The 20,243-nt window shown below is 48.3% G+C and overlaps 1 protein-coding gene across 1 annotated transcript in view; it reads left to right on the plus strand.

Moving 5' to 3' along the window:
- The first annotated feature begins 7,638 nt into the window (after positions 1-7,638).
- Positions 7,639-20,243, plus strand: part of FRMPD3 (FERM and PDZ domain containing 3) — a 58,241-nt gene continuing 45,636 nt past the window's right edge. Inside the window, exons 1-6 of the mRNA XM_024738146.1 lie at positions 7,639-7,716; positions 7,813-7,881; positions 8,818-8,882; positions 9,637-9,791; positions 12,772-12,874; positions 16,143-16,188. Of these exons, the coding sequence (XP_024593914.1) occupies positions 7,639-7,716; positions 7,813-7,881; positions 8,818-8,882; positions 9,637-9,791; positions 12,772-12,874; positions 16,143-16,188 (516 nt within the window). The remainder of the gene's footprint in view (positions 7,717-7,812; positions 7,882-8,817; positions 8,883-9,636; positions 9,792-12,771; positions 12,875-16,142; positions 16,189-20,243) is intronic.

The following is a 20,243-nucleotide window of genomic DNA, read 5'->3' on the forward strand; positions in this document are numbered from 1 at the left end:
ATAAACAAATAAATACATTTATTAAAGAATGTAAGTGGTACAGTCACTGTAGAAAACAGTATGTCAATTCCTCAAAAAATTAAACATAGAATTACCATATGATCCAACAATTTCCCTTCTGGGTATATACCCAAAAGAAGCGAAAGCAGGGACTCATATTTGTACACCCATGTTCACAGCAGCATTATTCACAATGGTCAAAAGTTGGAAACAACCCGTGTCCATTGACAGATGACTAAAATGTGGTACACATATACAATGGAATATTACTCGAACTTAAAAGGGAAGGGGATTCTGATTCATGCTACAACATGCATGAACGTTGATGACACTAGCCTAAGTGAAATCAGCCAGTTAGGAAAGGACTAATGTTGTATGGTTCCACTTATACGAGGTTCCTAGAGTAGTCAAATTCATGGAGCCAGAAAGATAGAATGGTGGTTGCCAGCGACAGTGGGGAGAGCGGAATTGGGCATCAGTGTTTGATGGATACAGAATTTCAGTTTGGGAGGATGACGAAGTTCCAGAGACAGATGGTGGTGATGGTTGCACAGCAATATGAATGTACTTGACGCCACTTAAACTGTGTGCTTAAAAAATGGTGAAAATGGTAGATTTTATGTTGTGTACATTTTCCCACAATGAAAGAAAAAGTTAGGGGATTCCCTGGCGGTCCAGTGGTTAGGATTCGGCGCTTTCAGTGCTGCGGGCGCAGGTTCGATCCCTGGTCAGGGAACTAAGATCCTGCTAGCGGCACAGTGTGGCCAAAAATAAAATAAAATAAAAAGAGCAGAGGGGAAGATCCCATGTGACTAGGAACTGAAGTCCTCAGTGAGTTGTGGGGACCACCCAGGATATCATAGACAGCAGTGGGGAGGGAGATAGAGTGGTAGAGGTGGGCGGCAGGCATGTTCCTCAAGGGAGCAGGATTTTTGGCAGAGGAAGGAGGAGGAATGGCACTGGCAAGCAAGGAGGCACCTGCACCTACTTCCGCCCGCCACAGGCCCTGAAGGTCTTGAGATTTGAGAGGGAAAATAATCCAGCTTCCGCTTGAGAGGGCTGGCGGGCAAATGATGTCCTCAAGGAATAGACCAGGCTTCCATTGAGAAAGAAGGTGAAAGTGCACTTTCAGAGAGTAAATGAAAGATATAGTGGGGGTTGCTGTTGACCAAGAGTTCCTGAGGGCACAGCGGAAGGGTTTGAAGAGAAGAGAAGTGTGGCATTAGGGGATGAACAGACCCCTACGGGGATGAGAATCCTTGGGTTCTGAGGGATGACCAGAGTCGAGTGGACTTCTCTTTGGTGTTGACCGAAGTTAACAGGCATGTGAGGCCCGCTGGGCTGAGTCTCCCGTATGGGAAGGTGGACTCACAGGCAGATAGGAAGTCAGTTCTGCGGCTGGAGTCTCTGATATGCCCCTTCTACTGTGGTGGCTTCAAGGCAGGCTGCTCTGACAGAGAGCACTGGCGTGGCCCTCCGTTCACTGGCAGAGGAGCGGTCTGCTGACTCTTCCCCCGCGTCTACTCATTGCCTTCTACTTAGCCCACGGGTTCTTGGCCAAAATCATGTGGGAAAATTGGCTCTGGATTTGGACGGACCTGGGGTGACATTGTAGCTCCACTACAGTGTATACAGCTGGGTGTTCCAGAGCAAGTTTAACTTAATCTCTCTTCACAAATTCTCAGTTTCTGCATCTGTAAAATGGCGATAATATCTCCTACTTGGGGGGTTGTCGTGAGGCTGGATCGAGGCAGTATGTGCACCGTACCTGACACATTGCGAGTCCTCAGTGAATGGCAGCTGTTGTTTTCAGTACTGTGCTCTCTCAGCATCTTCCTCAACTTACTCCCAGATGTTGTGTGTCCTCAGGCTGTTCTTTTGATGACCAAACTCTTCAGTAAGGCTAAACGGTGCGCCATCTCTCCAGATCTGTCTCTCCTTTTCCCTAATGCAACCTTACTTTTCTTATTTCATATACTTTTAGAGCCCTCCCTGTTCTTTCCTTTTCTGACTCAGGCAATGAGTTCTTTGTTTGCATGGCTTTATGTATTCTTTCTCCAAGACAGCATTTGTGTTTTCTTTTTTCTTTAAATTGAATTTAGTTTAATTTAATATACAGCAGGTACTTATTAGTTATCTATTTTATACATATAAGTGTATGTATGTCAATCCCAATCTCCCAATTCATACCACCACCACCACCACCCCCGCTTTCTCCCCTTGGTGTCCATACATTTGTTCTCTACATCTGTGTCTCTATTTCTGGCTTGCAAACCAGTTCATCTGTACCATTTTTCTAGCTTCCACATGTATGTGTTAATATACGATATTTGTTTTTCTCTAACTGATTCCTTCAGCTCCTTTGATTTCCCTCAAGATTGCTTTGGCTATTCGGGGTCTTTTGTGTCTCCACACAAATTTTAAGATTTTTGTTCTAGTTCTGTAAAAAATGCCGTTGGTGATTTGATAGAGATTGCAATGAATCTGTAGAATGCTTTGGGTAGTATAGTCATTTTCACAATATTGATTCTTCCAATCCAGGAACGTGGTTTATCTCTCCATCTGTTTGTGTCATCTTTAGCAGTGTCTGTTGTAACTTCTCCTTTTTCATTTCTAATTTTATTGATTTGAGTCCTCTCCCTCTTTTTCTTGATGAATCTGGCTAAAGGTTTATCAATTTTGTTTATCTTCTCAAAGACCCCTCTTTTAGTTTTATTGATCTTTGCTATTGTTTTCTGTTTCTATTTCATTTATTTCTGCTCTGATCTTTATGATTTCTTTCCTTCTGCTATGGGTTTTGTTTGTTCTTCTTTCTCTTGTTCCTTTAGGTGTAAGGTTAGGTTATTTGAGTTGTTTCTTGTTTCTTGAGGTGGGATTGTATTGCTAGAAACTTCCCTCTTAGAACTGGTTTTGCTGCATCCCATAGGTTTCGGGTCATCGTGGTTTCATTGTCATTTGCTTCTAGGTGTTTTTTGATTTCCTCTTTGATTTCTTCAGTGATCTCTTGGTTATGTTGTAACGTATTGTTTAGCCTCCATGTGTTTGTGTTTTTTATGTTTTTGTTTTCCCTGTAATTGATTTTTAATCTCATAGCATTGTGGTCAGAAAAGATGCTTGATATGATTTCAATTTTCTTAAAATTACCGAGGCTTGATTTGTGACCCAGATGTGATCTATCCTGGAGAATGTTCCATGTGCACGTGAGAAGAAAGTGTAATCTGCTGTTTTCGGATGGAATGTCCTATAAATAGCAATTAAATCTATGTGGTCTGTTGTGTCATTTAACGCTTGTGTTTCCTTATTAATTTTCTGTCTGGATGATCTTTGCATTGGTGTAAGTGAGGTGTTAAAGTCCCCCACTATTATTGTGTTACTGTAGATTTACTCTTTTATAGCTGTTAGTTTTGCCTTATGTATTGAGGTGCTCCTATGTTGGGTGCATATATATTTATAAATGTTATATCTTCTTCTTCTTGGATTGAACCCTTGATCATTATGTAGTGTCCTTCCTTGTCTCTTGTAACATTCTTTATTTTAAAGTCTATTTTATCTGATATGAGGATTGCTACTCCAGCTTTCTTTTGATTTCCATTTGCATGGCATATCTTTTTCCATCCCCTCACTTTCAGTCTGTATGTGTCCCTAGGTCTGAAGTAGGTCTCTTGTAGGCAGCATATATATGGGTCTTGTTTTTGTATCCATTCAGCCAGTCTGTGTCTTTTGGTTGGAGCATTTAATCCTTTCACATTTAAGGTAATTATTGATATGTATGTCCCTAGTACTATTTTCTTAATTGTTTGGGGTTTGTTTTTGTAAGTCCTTTTCTTCTCTTGTGTTTCCCACTTAGAGAAGTTCCTTTAGCATTTGTTGTAGAGCTGGTTTGGCGGTGCTGAATTCTCTTAGCTTTTGCTTGTCTGTAAAGCTTTTGATTTCTCCATAGAATCTGCATGAGGTCCTTGCCGGGTAGAGTAATCTGGGTTGTAGGTTTTTCTCCTTCATCACTTTAAGTATGTCCCGCCACTCCCTTCTGGCTTGCAGAGTTTCTGCTGAAAGATCAGGTGGTAACCTTATGGGGAGTCCCTTGTGTGTTATTTGTCATTTTTCCATTGCTGCTTTTCATAATTTTTCTTTGACTTTAATTTTTGTCAATTTGATTATTATGTGTCTTGGTGTGTTTCTCCTTGGGTTTATCCTGCCTGGGACTCTCTGCGCTTCCTGGACTTGGGTGGCTATTTCCTTTCCCATGTTAGGGAAGTTTTCGACTATAATCTCTTGAAATATTTTCTCTGGTCCTTTCTCTCTCTCTTCACCTTCTGGGACCCCTGTAATGCAAATATTGTTGCGTTTAATGTTGTCCCAGAGGTCTCTTAGGCTGTCTTCATTTCTTTTCATTCTTTTTTCTTTACTCAGTTCTGCAGCAGTGAATTCCAGCATTCTGTCTTCCAGGTCACTTATCCGTTCTTCTGCCTCAGTTATTCTGCTATTGATTCCTTCTAGTGTCGTTTTCATTTCAGTTATTGTATTGCTCATCTCTGTTTGTTCTTTAATTCTTCTAGGTCTTTGTTAAACATTTTTTGCATTTTCTCGATCTTTGCCTCCATTCTTTTTCCGAGGTCCTCGATCATCTTCACTGTCATTATTGTGAACTCTTTTTCTGGACGGTTGCCTATCTCCACTTCATTTAGTTGTTTTTCTGAGGTTTTATCTTGTTCCTTCATCTGCTACATAGTCCTCTGCCTTTTCATTTCGTCTATCATCCTGTGAATGTGGTTTTCGTTCCACAGGCTGCAGGATTGTAGTTCTTTTTGCTTCTGCTGTCTACCCTCTCAGCATTTGTGTTTTAACTTCAGTGCTGTAATCCAACAGAATGAAAGCACCTCATCCTTCCCACGTAATTGTGGCCCTCTCATCGTCTGAGAATAGCATTGTAAAGTGTGGTCCATGAACAAGCATCCTGGGCACCACCCTGGAATTTGCTAGAAAATTAGACCTAACTCCAGACCTACTGTATCAGAATTACTGTAGCAATACCCTATGTGGTGCATATACACACTCAAGGCTGAGCTGCACTGCTAGAGTAAGGAGCCCAAGTGAGGGCTCTTTTAGCAGAAGAAGGGTTAGTGTTCAAGGTCCTAGTGAGGCGACACCCAGAGAAGCTCCTTCACAGTCCCAGGGAAGGAGCTCCCATCCCTGCCACAAGGAGGAGATGGCATCTCCTGGGGTCCCAGCTGCCATGCGGGATCTCTGGAGCTTCCAGGAGAGTCAGACTCCTGTGACTCCATTGCCTGCCAGTTGCAAGGGGAGTGACAAGACTCCCCAAGGAGCTAACCAAATGTAAAGAAAAAGGAGCCAAAGGCAAGGAGGGATGAGGAACTAAAAGCTGATGCCTAGGAGTTTAGCTGTTAGAAATGTAACAGCTTCCTGCCGAAAAGTGCAGGGGAGAGAGCAGCAGCTGAGAATCAATCCATCTTCTTCTCAGTTCACCTGTCCTTCAGCCACATCCTGCCTAGCAACAGTTGTCAGCATGAGCTCCAGCCACCAGTCCCTCTTTGGACAGTGATGGGGAGATGAATTTAGCCCCGAGAAGAACTGGAGTCAGGGTGTCCACAGGGAGGCAGGTCGTCTAATCGTTGGGACAGTTCCCTGGAAAACGAGGGGGCAGAGCATATCATGGGGCTGCCACTTAGAGGCAAGGAGTTGATGGGGGAAGGGCCTGGATTGTAGGAAGTGGGTGAAGTTTATCTTCAGCTCCCGTCCTCTACCCCTTCAGTCACCCTGAATGATGCTACCAGTAACATTGCCACCTCTACATCTACGTGATACATTAAGCCTTCCAAAGTGTTTCTGTAACTATGATGTCATTTCATTCTCCCAATGACACTGAGTGACTGGGATCAGAGACAGATGAATTAAGATGTGGCCGTCCAGACTCAGCCAGGATGTGGAGAGCTTTGGCTGCAGGGTTGGGCCAACCCTGCGATGGAGACTGAATAGCCAGAGGGTCCAGGACCCTGAGTGGGTGTGGGTGTGGGTGCTGGGATTGCGGGCCCTATCCAAGAAATTTGGCTCTAGCCGAGGCCCTCATTGGCCTCCACCTTGGAGTCTGGGCTGGAGGAGGATCAGAGACCTAGCCTATTTGGCAGGACAGTTAGCGAGTGTGAGGCCATAATGGATGTGAAAGCACCATTTTTCTGATGAGGTAATGGGTGTAAAAATGAAAAAAAAAACACATGGCTATAAGGTGTTGTTATCATTTGGCAGAAGATAAAAGGCTAGACCTTTACCCGGGTCACTGACTAGAGAGGGCAAGCCTGGCGCAGGGTGAAGGGACACCTCTGGGGGCCTTGGGTAGGAAAGGGACAGATTGAAGGCACTGCGTGCTTTGGGGCAAACAGAAGAAAATAGCAGATCCCAGAAACAAAGCTGGGCAGAGGGTGGGGAGAGAGGACCATAAGCTTTGGCTGCTTCATAGTTTTGTTCAGGGTTGCCCTGTTCGAAGGGACCAGAAGGCAGAAGCCAAGCATCTTTCGAAGTGCGTATTTCCCCCAGGATGGCAGTCACGTGACCCGTGGACAGCTGAGCTCCCGTCATCCGTCACTGCTTGACTTCAGTGTCACTCCCAAGTCTCTAGGCACTCAGCAAATTTCAGAGGGACTGAGCCACAGACACTGAAAGATGCAAACCCCATGAGGGCAGTGACAGCTTCCATTTGCATTGCAAAATGGCCTTCTGGTCAGTTAAAGGAGGTATTTCTTCCCTGACCACAGAAGCTGGGAAGGCCCAGACAGTGTGAAAAAATGGCTGCTTGCAGAATTGGGGGAGGATCCAATTAGGGACAGGTAGTCCAGCTCTGTTAGGGTCAAGCCGGGGACGAATGTGCTCCAGTCGCACCTGGAGACATGCCTGTGACTGTGGGAGAAATAGCCGGGTCCCTTGTGGGGAGATGGGGGCCACCCACAGACAGAGCTTAGCCTCTTGTCACTCTTCCCATCACTGCCCTCTCCTGGCCATCCAGCACGGTTCCCGTCTCCTCCTGGGAGCCCTCTCTGGTCCTCCACCCCCTTCTCTGAACACACAATTTGGGCCTTAATCATGGACTTCATATACTATTCTCAGTTACCACTCTAATTCTCTTGTTCAGTGTACACTTGTCTCTCTGACCTGCCCCCTCTCCCCACGCGCCCCCTGCTAGACTGGAAGATCTTTGTGTGTGTGTGTGTGGTACACGGGCCTCTCACTGTTGTGGCCTCTCCCGTTGCGGAGCACAGGCTCCGGACGTGCAGGCTCCGCAGCCATGGCTCACGGGCCCAGTCGCTCCGCGGCATGTGGGATCTTCCCGGAGCGGGACACGAACCCGCGTCCCCTGCATCGGCAGGCGGACTCTCAACCACTGCGCCACCAGGGAAGCCCTAGACTGGAAGATCTTTGAAGGCAGAGATCTGTAACTTCTTGGGCCCCCCAAAGCTCCAACTGTGTGAGTAGGCCCTCGATAAATACCTGCTGATGGATTAACATAGTCAAAACAGGAAAGCAGAACACTTGGGTCACAAAAGGCTCTTAGCTTGTTGGGTCCCCTGGCACCAGGAGTGTCTGTTTTCATGAGGATTGGTGGTGCCTCAAGGCCCAGTGGAGACTGGCATGTCATCAGCTTTGGAAAAAGAAAAAGGCAGCAAAACCGAGGCTGCAGTGGCCCGGGGGCCCTACATGCAGGACAGGGTAGCAAGCACTCCCCACGGGTGCCTGGATCTTCCTTGCAGTGTCCCTGCTCCCCATGCCCCAGGATGTGCAGCCTGACAGGCTCTCATCGTCCAGGTTGCCCTGGCTGGTGCCCATGGCGGAAATGAGCTGGTGTCATCCCAAGAAGAGGCCCCTTTAGTGCCAGTGAGTTGAGGTCGGATGACAGGAGGCAAAGGGCTCGTTTGGGAAGCAGCTGTAGGGGTGAGGCAAGATGGCGGCTACAGGAAGATGTTCTCTGGCTCCCTTCAAGGCCAAGTGCCTGCCTGCCTGCCACGGGCAGCAGAAATGAGAGAGGTGCCAGCCTGAAGCCACCCTCACTGAGCCTCCTGGGAGGGTCCCTGTCCAGAACACCGGCCAGCCAAGTTCCAGCTTCCAAGTGACTTTCTGTTGAAGAGCGACCATTTGTCTTACCAGCATGAGAGGGAAGGAGCCAGTTTCTGAATTCATCTTCAGCAGGCTTGACCCCATCTTAGCAGCTCCTTCCGCCTCCCTCAGGGGGCACCAGACAGGGCCCAAGCCAGCATGAGCGCAGCCAGAGTTGATGTGGTCGGATTCAGATCAGCCACAGTCCGTCTTCCTGCCTGAGTTCTTCTGTGAGAGGGACAAGCCCGGGACTATGAATTTCTCTTTTATGCGATTACTCTAAACCTACCGAATCTGCGTCCTGATAAACGACCTAATTGCTTATAACCACCTGCTCCCGAGGAATTTGGTATTCTTCGCTAGTCAACAATCACTCTCACAGTGTCAGAACCTCCCACTTCTTTTCCAAGCCTTACGCTAGTTTGATTAATTAGCTCCTGGCCCTCTGTATCTTGTTCAGAGGGGCGCTGCCTGGAACCTTAATTTTTGAGAGTATACACACCTAGGCTAGGAAACTCAATCCCTTTTATTAGGCCAATTCAGGGGGCTGAGGCTCTGGGCCTCTTGGGTCTGGTCCGCTCTCTTCTACCTCCACCTGCCCTCTCCTGCCTGCTGGCCATTCGTCCCCCTTTTTGCCTCTTCCCTTGCCCCCGCACACAGTGCCTTCACAAAGCCCAGGGTCCCCCACGCCCTCACCCCTTAGGGCTCTTCATTCAGATAGTGAGCTCAGACCCATCCTTGGCTGCAGGACGCTTCACCCTGGCCCTTACTGTAGACCCTCTGTAAAGTCCCAGTGTAATTCCTAAGCTTCAGTAAGTTGTGCCGTCAGCATCAGGAGTGCTATCTATAATCTCCCCCGAGTCCTGAGCCAGTGATTTCTCTCCCCCCAGCTCGTCTGGGTTCGGGTCTTCCGGCAGCCACAGGAGGCAGCTCCCCTTCTTGCCCATGGGAGCCGCTCTCCAGCTATCCCATTAACTGAAATAAGCTGGCGTTACGCACGGTTGCGGGTCCTCCACGTGAGCCCGTTTGTTTACATATGGCATCTCAATAGTTTATTTTTATATATAACCTAAGGGACATTAAAGTTTAAGATCACACAAGGACTTCCTGAAGGTGCTCCACATTCTGAAATGACTTCACGTTCCTTCCCCACTTCCTTGCCTGTCTTGTGGTCCCTTCCCTCAAGGTTCTGCTTTCTCTTAGGGAGTTAATAGCCAGTTCAATGGGTGATAACCTTTTGAACTAACTAGCTGTTAGTCCTTTTTAGGACTGACTCTAATGTCAGGCTCCATGAGGCCAATTTCCTCTGTTGGCCCTGGCCCTGTAGACAAGCGGCTTCTCCTTTCTAGACTCTTCTTTCCCCAGTCTGAAATATGAGGCAGTCCTCACCTCTGCTGGTGCCGGAGGATGTAGGAGGTGATGTGCGTGAACTCCCTGGTGCCATGGGCAGCACCCTTTTCGGCGTCCCTCCCAGCTGCTTCTGAGGCTTAGTTGCCTTTGCGTCTTGTTTTGCTCCCGTCTTCCCCTTCCCCTCAGTCATGTGATACAGGAAGAGAGCGCAAATGATATGGAATGTGAGCAGCTGCGAGCAGAGACGCTGCGACAAGTGACCATTCACCGGGACCCTATATATGGCTTTGGCTTCGTGGCCGGCAGTGAGAGGCCTGTGGTGGTGCGATCTGTGAGGCCAGGTAGGTGTCCCTCAGAGTGTCCCCGTGGCTCCTACCCCCCCCCAACACTCACACATCGCCCCAAAGAGCAGAGCACCCGAGTATACTGTGTTGCCAAGGAACTCATGAAGAGTGGGTGAAGACTTGCCAACCAGTGACTGTGTGATGGAGCTAGGCTTTTAAGACTTACCCACACACACCACCGAGGCTGCTTGGGCTCTAGACAGAGGCCGTAGCTGATGGTTTAGTAGGGTCTGGGTCTTAATAAAACTTCCCTTTGCACAGAACCTTCCTAGGAGAGCCATACTGCCTTGGATGAGGAATACTCATCCGATTCAATTCAGCAAATATGTATTGACCGCCTACTCTAAGCCCAGCAAGGTTATAGGGAAATACAAGACAGAGTTCCTGTCCCCAAGAATCTACCCATCAGGCTCTGGAGACTAGGACACGTTCATGAAATAGGTCATCCATTAAAGACTGGAGTCAGGATATAGACCATAGGTGGGAGAGGAGAGTGAAATCTCTGAATGCCACAGTGGCAATACAACACCTACCATTGATGGAGGTACTGCTGTGTGCTTTACACCATCTTGTTCAATCCTCACGGCTGCGCCCACAAGGTAAGTAATACCATTCCTATTTTACAAATGAGGAAACTGAGGCATAGAGGAAGGGAAATGACTTGTCCAGGGTCACTCTGCTAGGAAGCAGCAGAGCCAGGATTTGCACTTAAGCCTGTGTGATGCCATGCGAGGGGAGCAGGGCTTGAATGGGACCATGCGGGGTGGACCAAGCGAGAACCCCACCGGAACTGTAAAGCCTGCTGTCATGAATGAAGTGGGAAAGGGCCTGAGCACTGTTTTGTTCTGAATCTTGCTCGGCATTGGCAGAAAAGACAGACCGAAAGGAGCTCTATTCCTGACTTGCTGGGCCTGAGGCATTAGATGTTTGCAGCAGTTTCTCGCTCTGTCAAGAGGAGCAGCCGGAGTACAAACTGGTCTAGCAGAAATTTGATGAATTTTGCAATCCTCCAAGGAAAAGAAAAGATTTTTGTAAGCTCACTCTTCAACTAGAGGGCATAAAGTAAAAAAACAATTCAGTACAAGAGTTCATGGCTGACCTAAGGCTCCCGAGTCAGTCTTGCAGTTTGGCGAAAGGTTTTTGAGTCTCTGATCAGAAATCAAATTTGTCCTGGGAAAGAGGGACCCAGATAAAACTTAGTAACAGACCACCAGGAGCCCCTGGTTTAACTTCAGAGGAGACAGAATTCATAAGGTTGCTGCAGGTGGTATGAGAATGTAGAAGAAGGGGTTGGAGAAGTGGAGAGAAGGAAAGCCACAGGGGAGACCACAGGAGGCCACGGGGCCGGCAGGCTGATCGCAGAGAACTTGTTTTTGAGAACGCAAGAAAAGATAAGATGCATCCTATAGAGGAACAGTTATGGTTGAAGAAGCCAACAGACCATTCCGTGAAAATAGTAGTAAACTGAGCTTACGACTGCATCAGAGAGCCAAGGCTTGTGATGGAGATTGAGTTCCATGAGGACCTCCTACATTAAAAGGAAGGAAGGAAGGAGGGATGGTTGGATGGAAGGAAGGAAGGGAGGAAGCAAAGAAGGGAGGGAGGGAATAGGTAGAGTGGCCTCTACCTAAAAGATTGGCATAATTGGCAGAAGTAGATAGGAGGAATGAAATGAGTTGAAGGAATTGTCCCTTGGAGGATATGGTAACTGCCATTTATTGAATTCTTACCAACATCAATCAGCTGTTTTAAGTGCTATACATTCATCATCCCATCTATCCTCCCAACATTCTCATGATGTTACTTCTCCATTTCACAGATGAGGAAAGAAAGATTCAGAGAGATTAAATGTCTCGTCCACAACTAGTGAATTGCCGATATGAGGTTAAGAGTCTGGGCCTGGCTGGCTGGCTGCAAAGAGTGGACTCTTCACCACCATGCTCCCCATTTCTGAAGTCACTGTGCTGTCAGGAGACTGGGCCTGCTGGCTGAGCCACACTTAGCACACAGGCCCCACTCTGCAGAGCCACTGAGCTGTGCTCAAGTGACACAGTGGCCCTGTTATTGTTCATGTTTGTGGAATTTGCACAGCACACTTCTTGGTAGAGAGAGAGGAATAGTTGGGATCTGGCCCTTTTGAGTGGATCCCAATAAGCGTCCAGGCTGGTTTGAGAGAGGCATGTCGTTAAACATCCCTTTCAGGTTTGAGTTAAGCTGGGTCCAACTTCTCGTTCTCCCTGAATCTCTAAAAAGCGTTCCTCCAAGAAGGTCTTTGCTAAACACCACGGGCAGCATAGCCCGGGGCACCCCTCAAACCCACCCTTCACCCCAACCAGGAAGGTAAGGCCCTCAGGCAGGTCTGCTTTCTAAACCTTGACAGTAGAGATGGGAAGGAGGGAAAGGAAATTTCCAAGTGCCCGTGATTTAGGGTCTATGCCTTGTTCCCCTCATTTCTTGGAGAGTAGCATGTCTCAGAGGTGAAAGAAAATAAACCCTTCAGGTCTTTTAGTCCATCCCCTTGTCTCCGGGCAAGTGAGCGCCTACATCCTTCCAGACCAGTGAGTTTGGATATTGTTCAAGTAAGAAGATTCCTCGCCCCCTCCCATCACCTGTAGCCCCTCCAATAGTCTGGAAGCCATTCTCTGTGCCCAAGCAGATCCCTCCTGGTGAAACGGAAGTCTGTGCTCCTCTCTAGACCCAAGCCAGGAAGCACGCATGAACCTCGTCTGAGCACCAGGCCTTTGCTACCACACCACTCCCAGCCAAAGGAGGGCCACTCCATTCTCTTTGTCCAGTCCTCTGCCCTCCATCCACAACAGGCAGCAGTGGCCCGGGGCTCAAACAGCGGCCCTGCCACTGGCACCACGTGGCCCGCAGCATCGCCTGCACCCACGTCAGCTCCCTCAGGCAGTGTCAACTCCCTCCCACCCAGGCCTGCGCTTTCCCAACCCTCACGCCTGTCTCCTCTCCTCTGCAGGAGGCCCCTCTGAGGACAAGCTCCTGGCTGGTGACCAGATTGTGGCTATTAATGAGGAGGACGTGAGCGAAGCCCCCAGGGAGAGGTTCATAGAACTCATCAGGTAATAGGGCCTTGGCAAGAGCTGAGTACGGCCCTCCCCATCCCACCAGTGGCGTAGCTATGGCTGCCACAGCTCTCCCTGGCCCTGAGAGAGGAGCCCTCCCAGGAAGGGCAGCCCGAGCCAGGGTTCCTGGCTACCCAGGACATCCGGGGCCCAAGGGCCCTCACACACTCTGGCTTAGCCTCGTCCAGTGATGTGAGCAGACATCACTGCTCACATCACTGGACAGCCTCCTGCCAGAGCTCACCTCACCTCCCTCCACCCAGCTACTCCCCTTACCCATGCCCTTTGGTTTTCGACTTGCTGTGCAGTAAGTGACCAATGAGAACAATGAGTGACCAACGAGACAGACCAAGTGAGCAGTGAGAACCAAACAAGCCATTCAAAGGACATTCTGAGATAAGTACAATGTGACCAAGTCACTGTTTCCCATCCCCCCCCCCAAAAAACACAAGAAGAAAATCCAAATCCCTGGCCAGTGGGTTGAAGGAGGGAACCTGCCATTGTGGATTTTGCTCACAGTGTGTGTGACCCCTTAGTGCCCTCCCCATATGGGGGCAGGTGAGAGAGAGAAAGGGGTGTTAGCAGGACCACCACCCTCTGTCCGTGGAGTAATCACATTGACTTTTCCTCTCCTTTACCTCTATACACACCAAGCCACCACATACCACACACACACACACACACACACACACACACACACACACACACACCATGCCGCTACATACCACATACATACACACCATGCATACCACATACTACACACACACCCACATGCATACCATACACACACAGACACAAAACGTGGCACCCCCCCACACACCCCACATACCACACACACACACATAATGCACTACAAACATGCCTGCACACACACACACACACACACACACATGTACCGTAGGCACTCCCACATGCACACACAGCACCCCCACGCCCCCTTGCATACACGTGTTGATAAGGAATGAGATGGTAGAGACGATGGCTCTAGATTCCACGGGCTGACCTCAGTTTGGAGGACCTGGGCTGTCTCCCCTCAAATGGAGCCCTGTGCTCGCCCTCCCGCTCTCCCTCTCTGCCTGCTGTAGTCTGTTCCATCTCTGCATCCATCTCCTCAACCCTTCTTGATTTGGAGTGTTTCCATCCCACTTGTCTTTCTTGTTCTCCCAAAGCCCACCTGTCTCCAGACCCCCTCCCTCCCCTTCAAAGGCAGAGGGGCGGTACCCCCTTGCTAGCTCTGGAGGGGTTTGCAGTACTCCCTCCTGAAGTCCAGAGCAGGTCTTCCTTTACATGCTCCCCCTCCAGCTTAATATCTTGGAATGTGTCTGGTCCCTGATGACCCTTAGTTTGTCTCTTCTCCAAGTTCATTTTGTCCATTGCATTCCCCCACTCTCCACTCTTCACCCTTCACACTCCACCACCACACCAATATGGGGTGAGTTCTTTCAATCCCATCAGGGTATACTGGCGTTCTTTCAGGCTGACCCCTCGGAAGTCTTTGCTTTGCTTCTAGTGGATATCTTTGCACCCCAGAACAAGGTAGCCTGATTTTGTGAGGGAGCCCAGAGCATTTTCTGGGTCAAGACAGAGCTCACTCCTTTGATAACCTCAGGGGCTAGCAGATCATTCATTCATTCAGTAAATATTTATTATAACGAGTGTCTACTGTGCATGAGGCATTGTTCTAGGCACTAAATATACAGCAGTGAATAAGCTAGATGAAAATCCTTGCCCATTGGAGTTTACATTCTAGTGGAAGGAGACACACCATAAGTAATAAACATGATAAATAAGTATTGTACAGTGTACTAGAAGTTGATGAATGTTATTGAAGAATAGAAAGGGGATCAGGATAAAGAAGATCAGGAATGCTGGGCACAGGGGTGCAGAGTGCAACTTTAAATAGCACGGCCAGTGTTGGCCTCAATGAGGTGACATTTGAAGAAAGACTTGGAGACTTCCCTGGCGGTCTAGTGGTTAGGACTCCATGCTTCCACTGCACAAGTTTGATCCTAAGATCCTGCATGCCGCGCAGCGTCGCCAAAAAAAAAAAAAAGACTTGAAGAAAATGAGGATGTTAGAGAAGGCAAGAAGAACCCAGCGTAAAGGCCATAAAGCAGGAGTGTGTCTGGTGTGTTTGGGGAACAGGGGAGAAGCCAGCGTGTGGAGTGGGGTAAAGAAGGGGGAGAGTTGTAGCTACTGCAAGGACTTTGGCTTTGCTCTACATGACATGGGGAGATGTGGCAGGGGCCGGAGTGCAGGAGTCACATAATGCGATTTACACTAGGCACCTGCCCTGGTCAAGAGACAGGATTTTCTATGGTGTTTTCCCTAGAATACAACTCCTTCCCTCCCCTGGGAGCTTCCCAGACCCTGTAGATGATTCATCCCTGGACTCTGCCTCATTGAATATGGGAAATGGTCCAAGTCCTTGAGCAGGGAGCCTTGGCCTTTCTTGAATACCCAGAATCAAGGGCATCTTGACTCTGCTTCCTGAACACCTTTGTTCCCAGAAACATTTGAAAAAGGCCAACAACGAGAGGGGAAGCTCCTTCAAGGCGAACTCTTTCCATTCCTTTAGTTCTTTTAAAGGATTCTGTATTCCTGGAAGAGAATTTTCATACCTCACAGCTTGTTGGATCATTGGCGTAATTCTTGTCTGAAGAGTTTCAAATTCTTCATCCTTTTGAATATTTGCTATCTGGAGAGTCTTGCCTTCCGTCTGTTGCTTCCTGGCTCTCATTTTTTTGGTCCTTCAATTAAAACAAATCTGCTGAGTATGAGTCATGATGACCAAATGACCTCCTTTGGGTTTTTCCTTTCAGTTTCTCCTCTTGCTTAAATACCAAATTGCCAATAATCATGGTACACATTTCCCAGGACTCTGACTGTGCTCCCTTTGAGTTTCATAATTCAGGTCTTGAGTTTTCCTTGAGAACTTTTTAGCTTATAGATAAAATTGCTCCTAGGGTTTGAGGATTTCTACAGAGAGAATGTGAGAAGGAATATTTAAAAAGACCTGAAAAATGACAACCCCAGAGATAATGGTAATACCGTCTTCAGACGCCTGTGTGAACCTACACGTATGGTGTATGTCAGCCGCCACAAATGATGGCAGGCGAGGCAGCCATGCACATAGTTAGATTGCCCTCTGTCCTAATCCGTATAGCTGAATGCAGCCCAGGGGAGAATTCTGGTGTTGCTTCTTGTGCTAGATGAGTACCCAGTGCATGACACACCACTCTCCTGTCCCCTCTTCTCTCTGTAGGAACGCTAAGGAATTCATCGTTCTTACAGTTCTGCACACTCATCAGGTGAGTGAGCCTCTTCGCCACCCGCCCTCCCTCCTGACTGAGACAAGCGTATCCCCGTATTGGAAAGTTATAGCCATGGGAGAAGGCGAGGAGAGAGACGAAGACCAACATCGTTGTGAGCCAGGGATTTAGGAGTGAGCTTAGAAGCATACTTTCGGAACATCTTGTCTACACTCACATGCCAGACTTGAGGATTTTGAAGGGCTACACAGTGCTTTGTTCTGCCTTGTGCTCTCTGCTTTGCCCCACTTAAGCTGCCCCACCCCTGCCCCAGTTCCGGACATATTTTCTACCTCCTTTTTGCTGTGCCCCATCAAAAGTTCCCTGTCCAGTGTCCGATTCCCTTAATCCTTGCAGACGGTGGATGCTAATCTTATTTATTCACGCACACAGGTGTATACTGAATGGCCTACAATATGTGAGACAGCACTGTTTCGGGGGATTTACTGTAAAGTTGCTGGGGAGGTACAGTTGGACAAACAGGTTCATCTCTGTCCAGGTTCAGTCACTAACTGGCTATGTGACCCTGCGTGAGTTAGTTCCCTTTTCTGAACCTGTTTCATCATCTGTAAATTGAGGGATTTAATTTATTTTTATTTTTTTTTTTGCGGTACGTGGGCCTCTCACTGTTGTGGCCTCTCCCGTTGCGGAGCACAGGCTCCGGACGCGCAGGCCCAGCGGCCATGGCTCACGGGCCCAGCCGCTCCGCTGCATGCGGGATCCTCCCGGACCGGGGCACGATCCCGCGTCCCCTGCATCGGCAGGTGGACTCCCAACTACTGCGCCACCAGGGAAGCCCAATTGAGGGACTTAGACTAGAACAGTGTTCCCTGAACTTGCCTGATCATAATAGTCACCAAGACTGTTTATTAAAAGTGAAAGTCGGGTTTCCCTGGTGGCGCAGTGGTTGAGAGTCCGCCTGCCGATGCAGGGGACACGGGTTCGTGCCCCGGTCCGGGAAGATCCCACATGCCGCGGAGCGGCTGGGCCCGTGAGCCATGGCCGCTGGGCCTGCGCGTCCGGAGCCTGTGCTCCGCAACGGGAGAGGCCACAACAGTGAGAGGCCCGTGTACCGCAAAAAAAAAAAAAAGTGAAAGTCCCCAGACCTCTCTTCTCAAAAGTTGAAATCAGAAGGCCCAGTGTCCATTGCTAGGTCACATCCTTTTAGTCATCTTAACTCAAATTCACAAACCCAGGTGCAAAACTTCTGCATGCAAAACTCAGAGCCCTCCTCCCACCTCCAGCCTAGTTGTCCCTTTCCAGTGTCCCCAACTCTACCCTGCACCCCAGCACTTATGTCCCAACCCCATCCCATAGCCACAGGGGAGGTCACATCTGTTGGGGATGGGAGACGTGAAATCAGAGGAGACTTCACAGAGGAGGCTGCACCTGAGCTCTACCTTGAGAGATGGGGCAGGATTTCCCAGGCACAGATGGAGGGAAAGATTATCCAGAGAGAGATGACATTTCTGTGCAAAGCGAGGGGCAGTGCGTAGATGCAAGGCATGGGCTCACGAGTCTGGAAGACGGGGTTCAAATCAAACCCTGGCATTTACTGCCTCTCCTCATGGCCCCCAGCCATCTTCTGTGTCAATGTGAACCACACACACAAACATACACACACGCTTCCTGGTATTTAGGCCTTTCTCAATTCCAATTCTCCTGTCTCAGGGCTTGCAAGCTCCACCCCTCAGTGGGTGTTACCAATAGGCCCCTCCCTCCCCACCTTACTGCACATGATTACTTGCCTAGTGGGCAGTGGGCAATCAGCCCTCACTCCCCAATCACCTGCCATGAAAATGGCTACCAGTTCCCCCAAAAAATGATGCTTGTGGCATGGTTGGAATTTACCTCTCTGATCAGAGACCCATTGTGGGTTACTTTGTTAGTCAGGTCTCCTCAAATGTCACTTCCTTGTACAAACCTTCCTGGACTATCCTTTCTAAGATAGAATCTACCTGCCACTATCTCCTGATACTGCTTAATTTTCCCAGCAGAGCTGAAATATTACATTTTTTTAACTTTTTGTTTTGAAATCATTGTAGATTCACAGGAGGTTGCAAAGCTAGTACAGTGACATCCTTTACCATGTTTCTCCCGGTGGCTACATGTTACATACCTACAGTACCATATCAGAACTGGGGCACCGATGTCAGTACAATGTGTGCGTAAGTTTCAGTGTCACTCTGTCACATGTGTGGCTTCGTGTATCAACACAGTCAAGATACTGGACAGTTCTGTCACTGAAAGGATCCCACATGTTGCCCTTTTATGGTGCCCCTTCTCACCACCCTCAATCCCTGTCAACCACCAGTCTGTTTTCCATTTCTGTAATTTCATCCTTTCAAGAATATTATATAAATGGAATCATAGAGTATGTAACCTTTGGTGGTTGGCTTTTTTCACTCAGCGCAATGCCCTTGAGATTCATCCAAGCCATTGCTTGTATTAATAGTTTGCTCCTTTTTATTGCTGAATAGTATTCCATGGTATGGATGTACCACTGTTTGGTCATCCACCCACTGAAGGACATTGGGGTTGCTTCCAGACTTTGGCTAGCCCAGTTAAAGCTGCTATAAACATTCATGCACAGGTTTTTGTGTGCGTGAGCATTAAGTTTTCATTTCTCTGGGACAAATGCCCAAAAGTGTGATTGTTCAGTCATATATTAAATGTATGTTTAATTTATTAAGAAACTGCCGGGCTACTTTCCAGAGTGGCTGCATCATTTTACATTCCCGTGAAATATTATACTTACAGGTATTTATTGTCTGTCTCCCTCAGTAGAATGTCAGCTGCACGAGGGTAGAGGCTGTGGTTCACTGCTGTATCCCCAGCGCCTGGAACAGCAGCTGGCATAGAATAGGCACTCGATAAGTATTTGTTGGAGGAACGAAGGAAATCCAACTTCCAGCCATCACGGCAACCTAAACTAAAACTAAACTAAACTCAAGTGTCCAAACTTAGGTGCAGAATGAAGAGCCTAACATCCCCCTGCATCTCTGTCCCAACTCTCATCCCAGTGCCCCCAACACCCCTTTGTCCCCCAGTTCTTATGCCCCCACTGCCCATCCCATGGCCTCTTTGCCATGGCCAGGCTGCTTTCCTTCTCTCCTTTGTACATTTCTTAGTTCTCACTGCCCTGCAGACTTCTGTCCTTGAGACTCATGTCTTCCAAACACCTTTGCCTGACTAACCTCAATGAGAGTTTCTAGTTCATTCATTTGTTCACCAAACATTTACTGAATGCTTACTATTCCAGGCACTCTTCCAGGCTTGGAATATGGCAGTGCACAGGACAGACATGGTTCCTACTCTCAGAGAGCTTACATTCTAGTCCTTGGCCTCGTGCTCTCTAAACCCTAGAAACATTGAAAAGTGGGTGAGCACATATACACAGGAGTGTATATTGTAAAAACAGGAGTGATAGGTAAAACAATTAGCAGCCTGTACAGGAGGGGCCTTCCAATCAAAATGTAAGCCAGCCACAGGCACTGGAGCATAGTCTCGCAGGCCGTCTAACTGTGCCAGGTGTTAAGCCTTTAGTTGATCTTTTATAAAGAGGTCCCAGGGGAGAGGTCAGGTGGCACCCAGGAAGCTTAGGGCACTGACTACTTACCGATCAGTGGGAGAGAATCCCTCAATACTTTACCACAGGTATGGCCATACCAGTGCATCCCGACCAAATGTCAGCCTTGCATACACGTACAGTCGATCCTCAGTATTCACAGATTCCGTATTTGCAGATTCGTCCACTGCCTAAAATTTATTTGTGACTCCAAAATCCACACTCACGGCAGTTTCCTGGTCATTTGCTGACATGCACACACCGTGAAAATTTTGAGTCTCCCAATGCACAATCCCAGCTGAGGTCAAACAAGACGATGCTCTGTCTTCTTGTTTTAGCTGTCATGCAGAGCCGTCCAGAGGATGGAGATGGTAGCGGGCAGTGCAGTGTAGTGCAGGAAGCTCCAGCTCTGGGGACAGTTGGATGGGGTTTGAATGCCAACTCTGTTAATGGGGCAGCTTCAGGCAAGTCACAACACTTCAGAACC

The sequence above is a fragment of the Neophocaena asiaeorientalis genome, unplaced genomic scaffold (genome assembly GCF_003031525.2).
Source record: "Neophocaena asiaeorientalis asiaeorientalis breed wild unplaced genomic scaffold, Neophocaena_asiaeorientalis_V1.1 scaffold444, whole genome shotgun sequence".
In the NCBI taxonomy this organism is placed as follows: domain Eukaryota; kingdom Metazoa; phylum Chordata; class Mammalia; order Artiodactyla; family Phocoenidae; genus Neophocaena; species Neophocaena asiaeorientalis.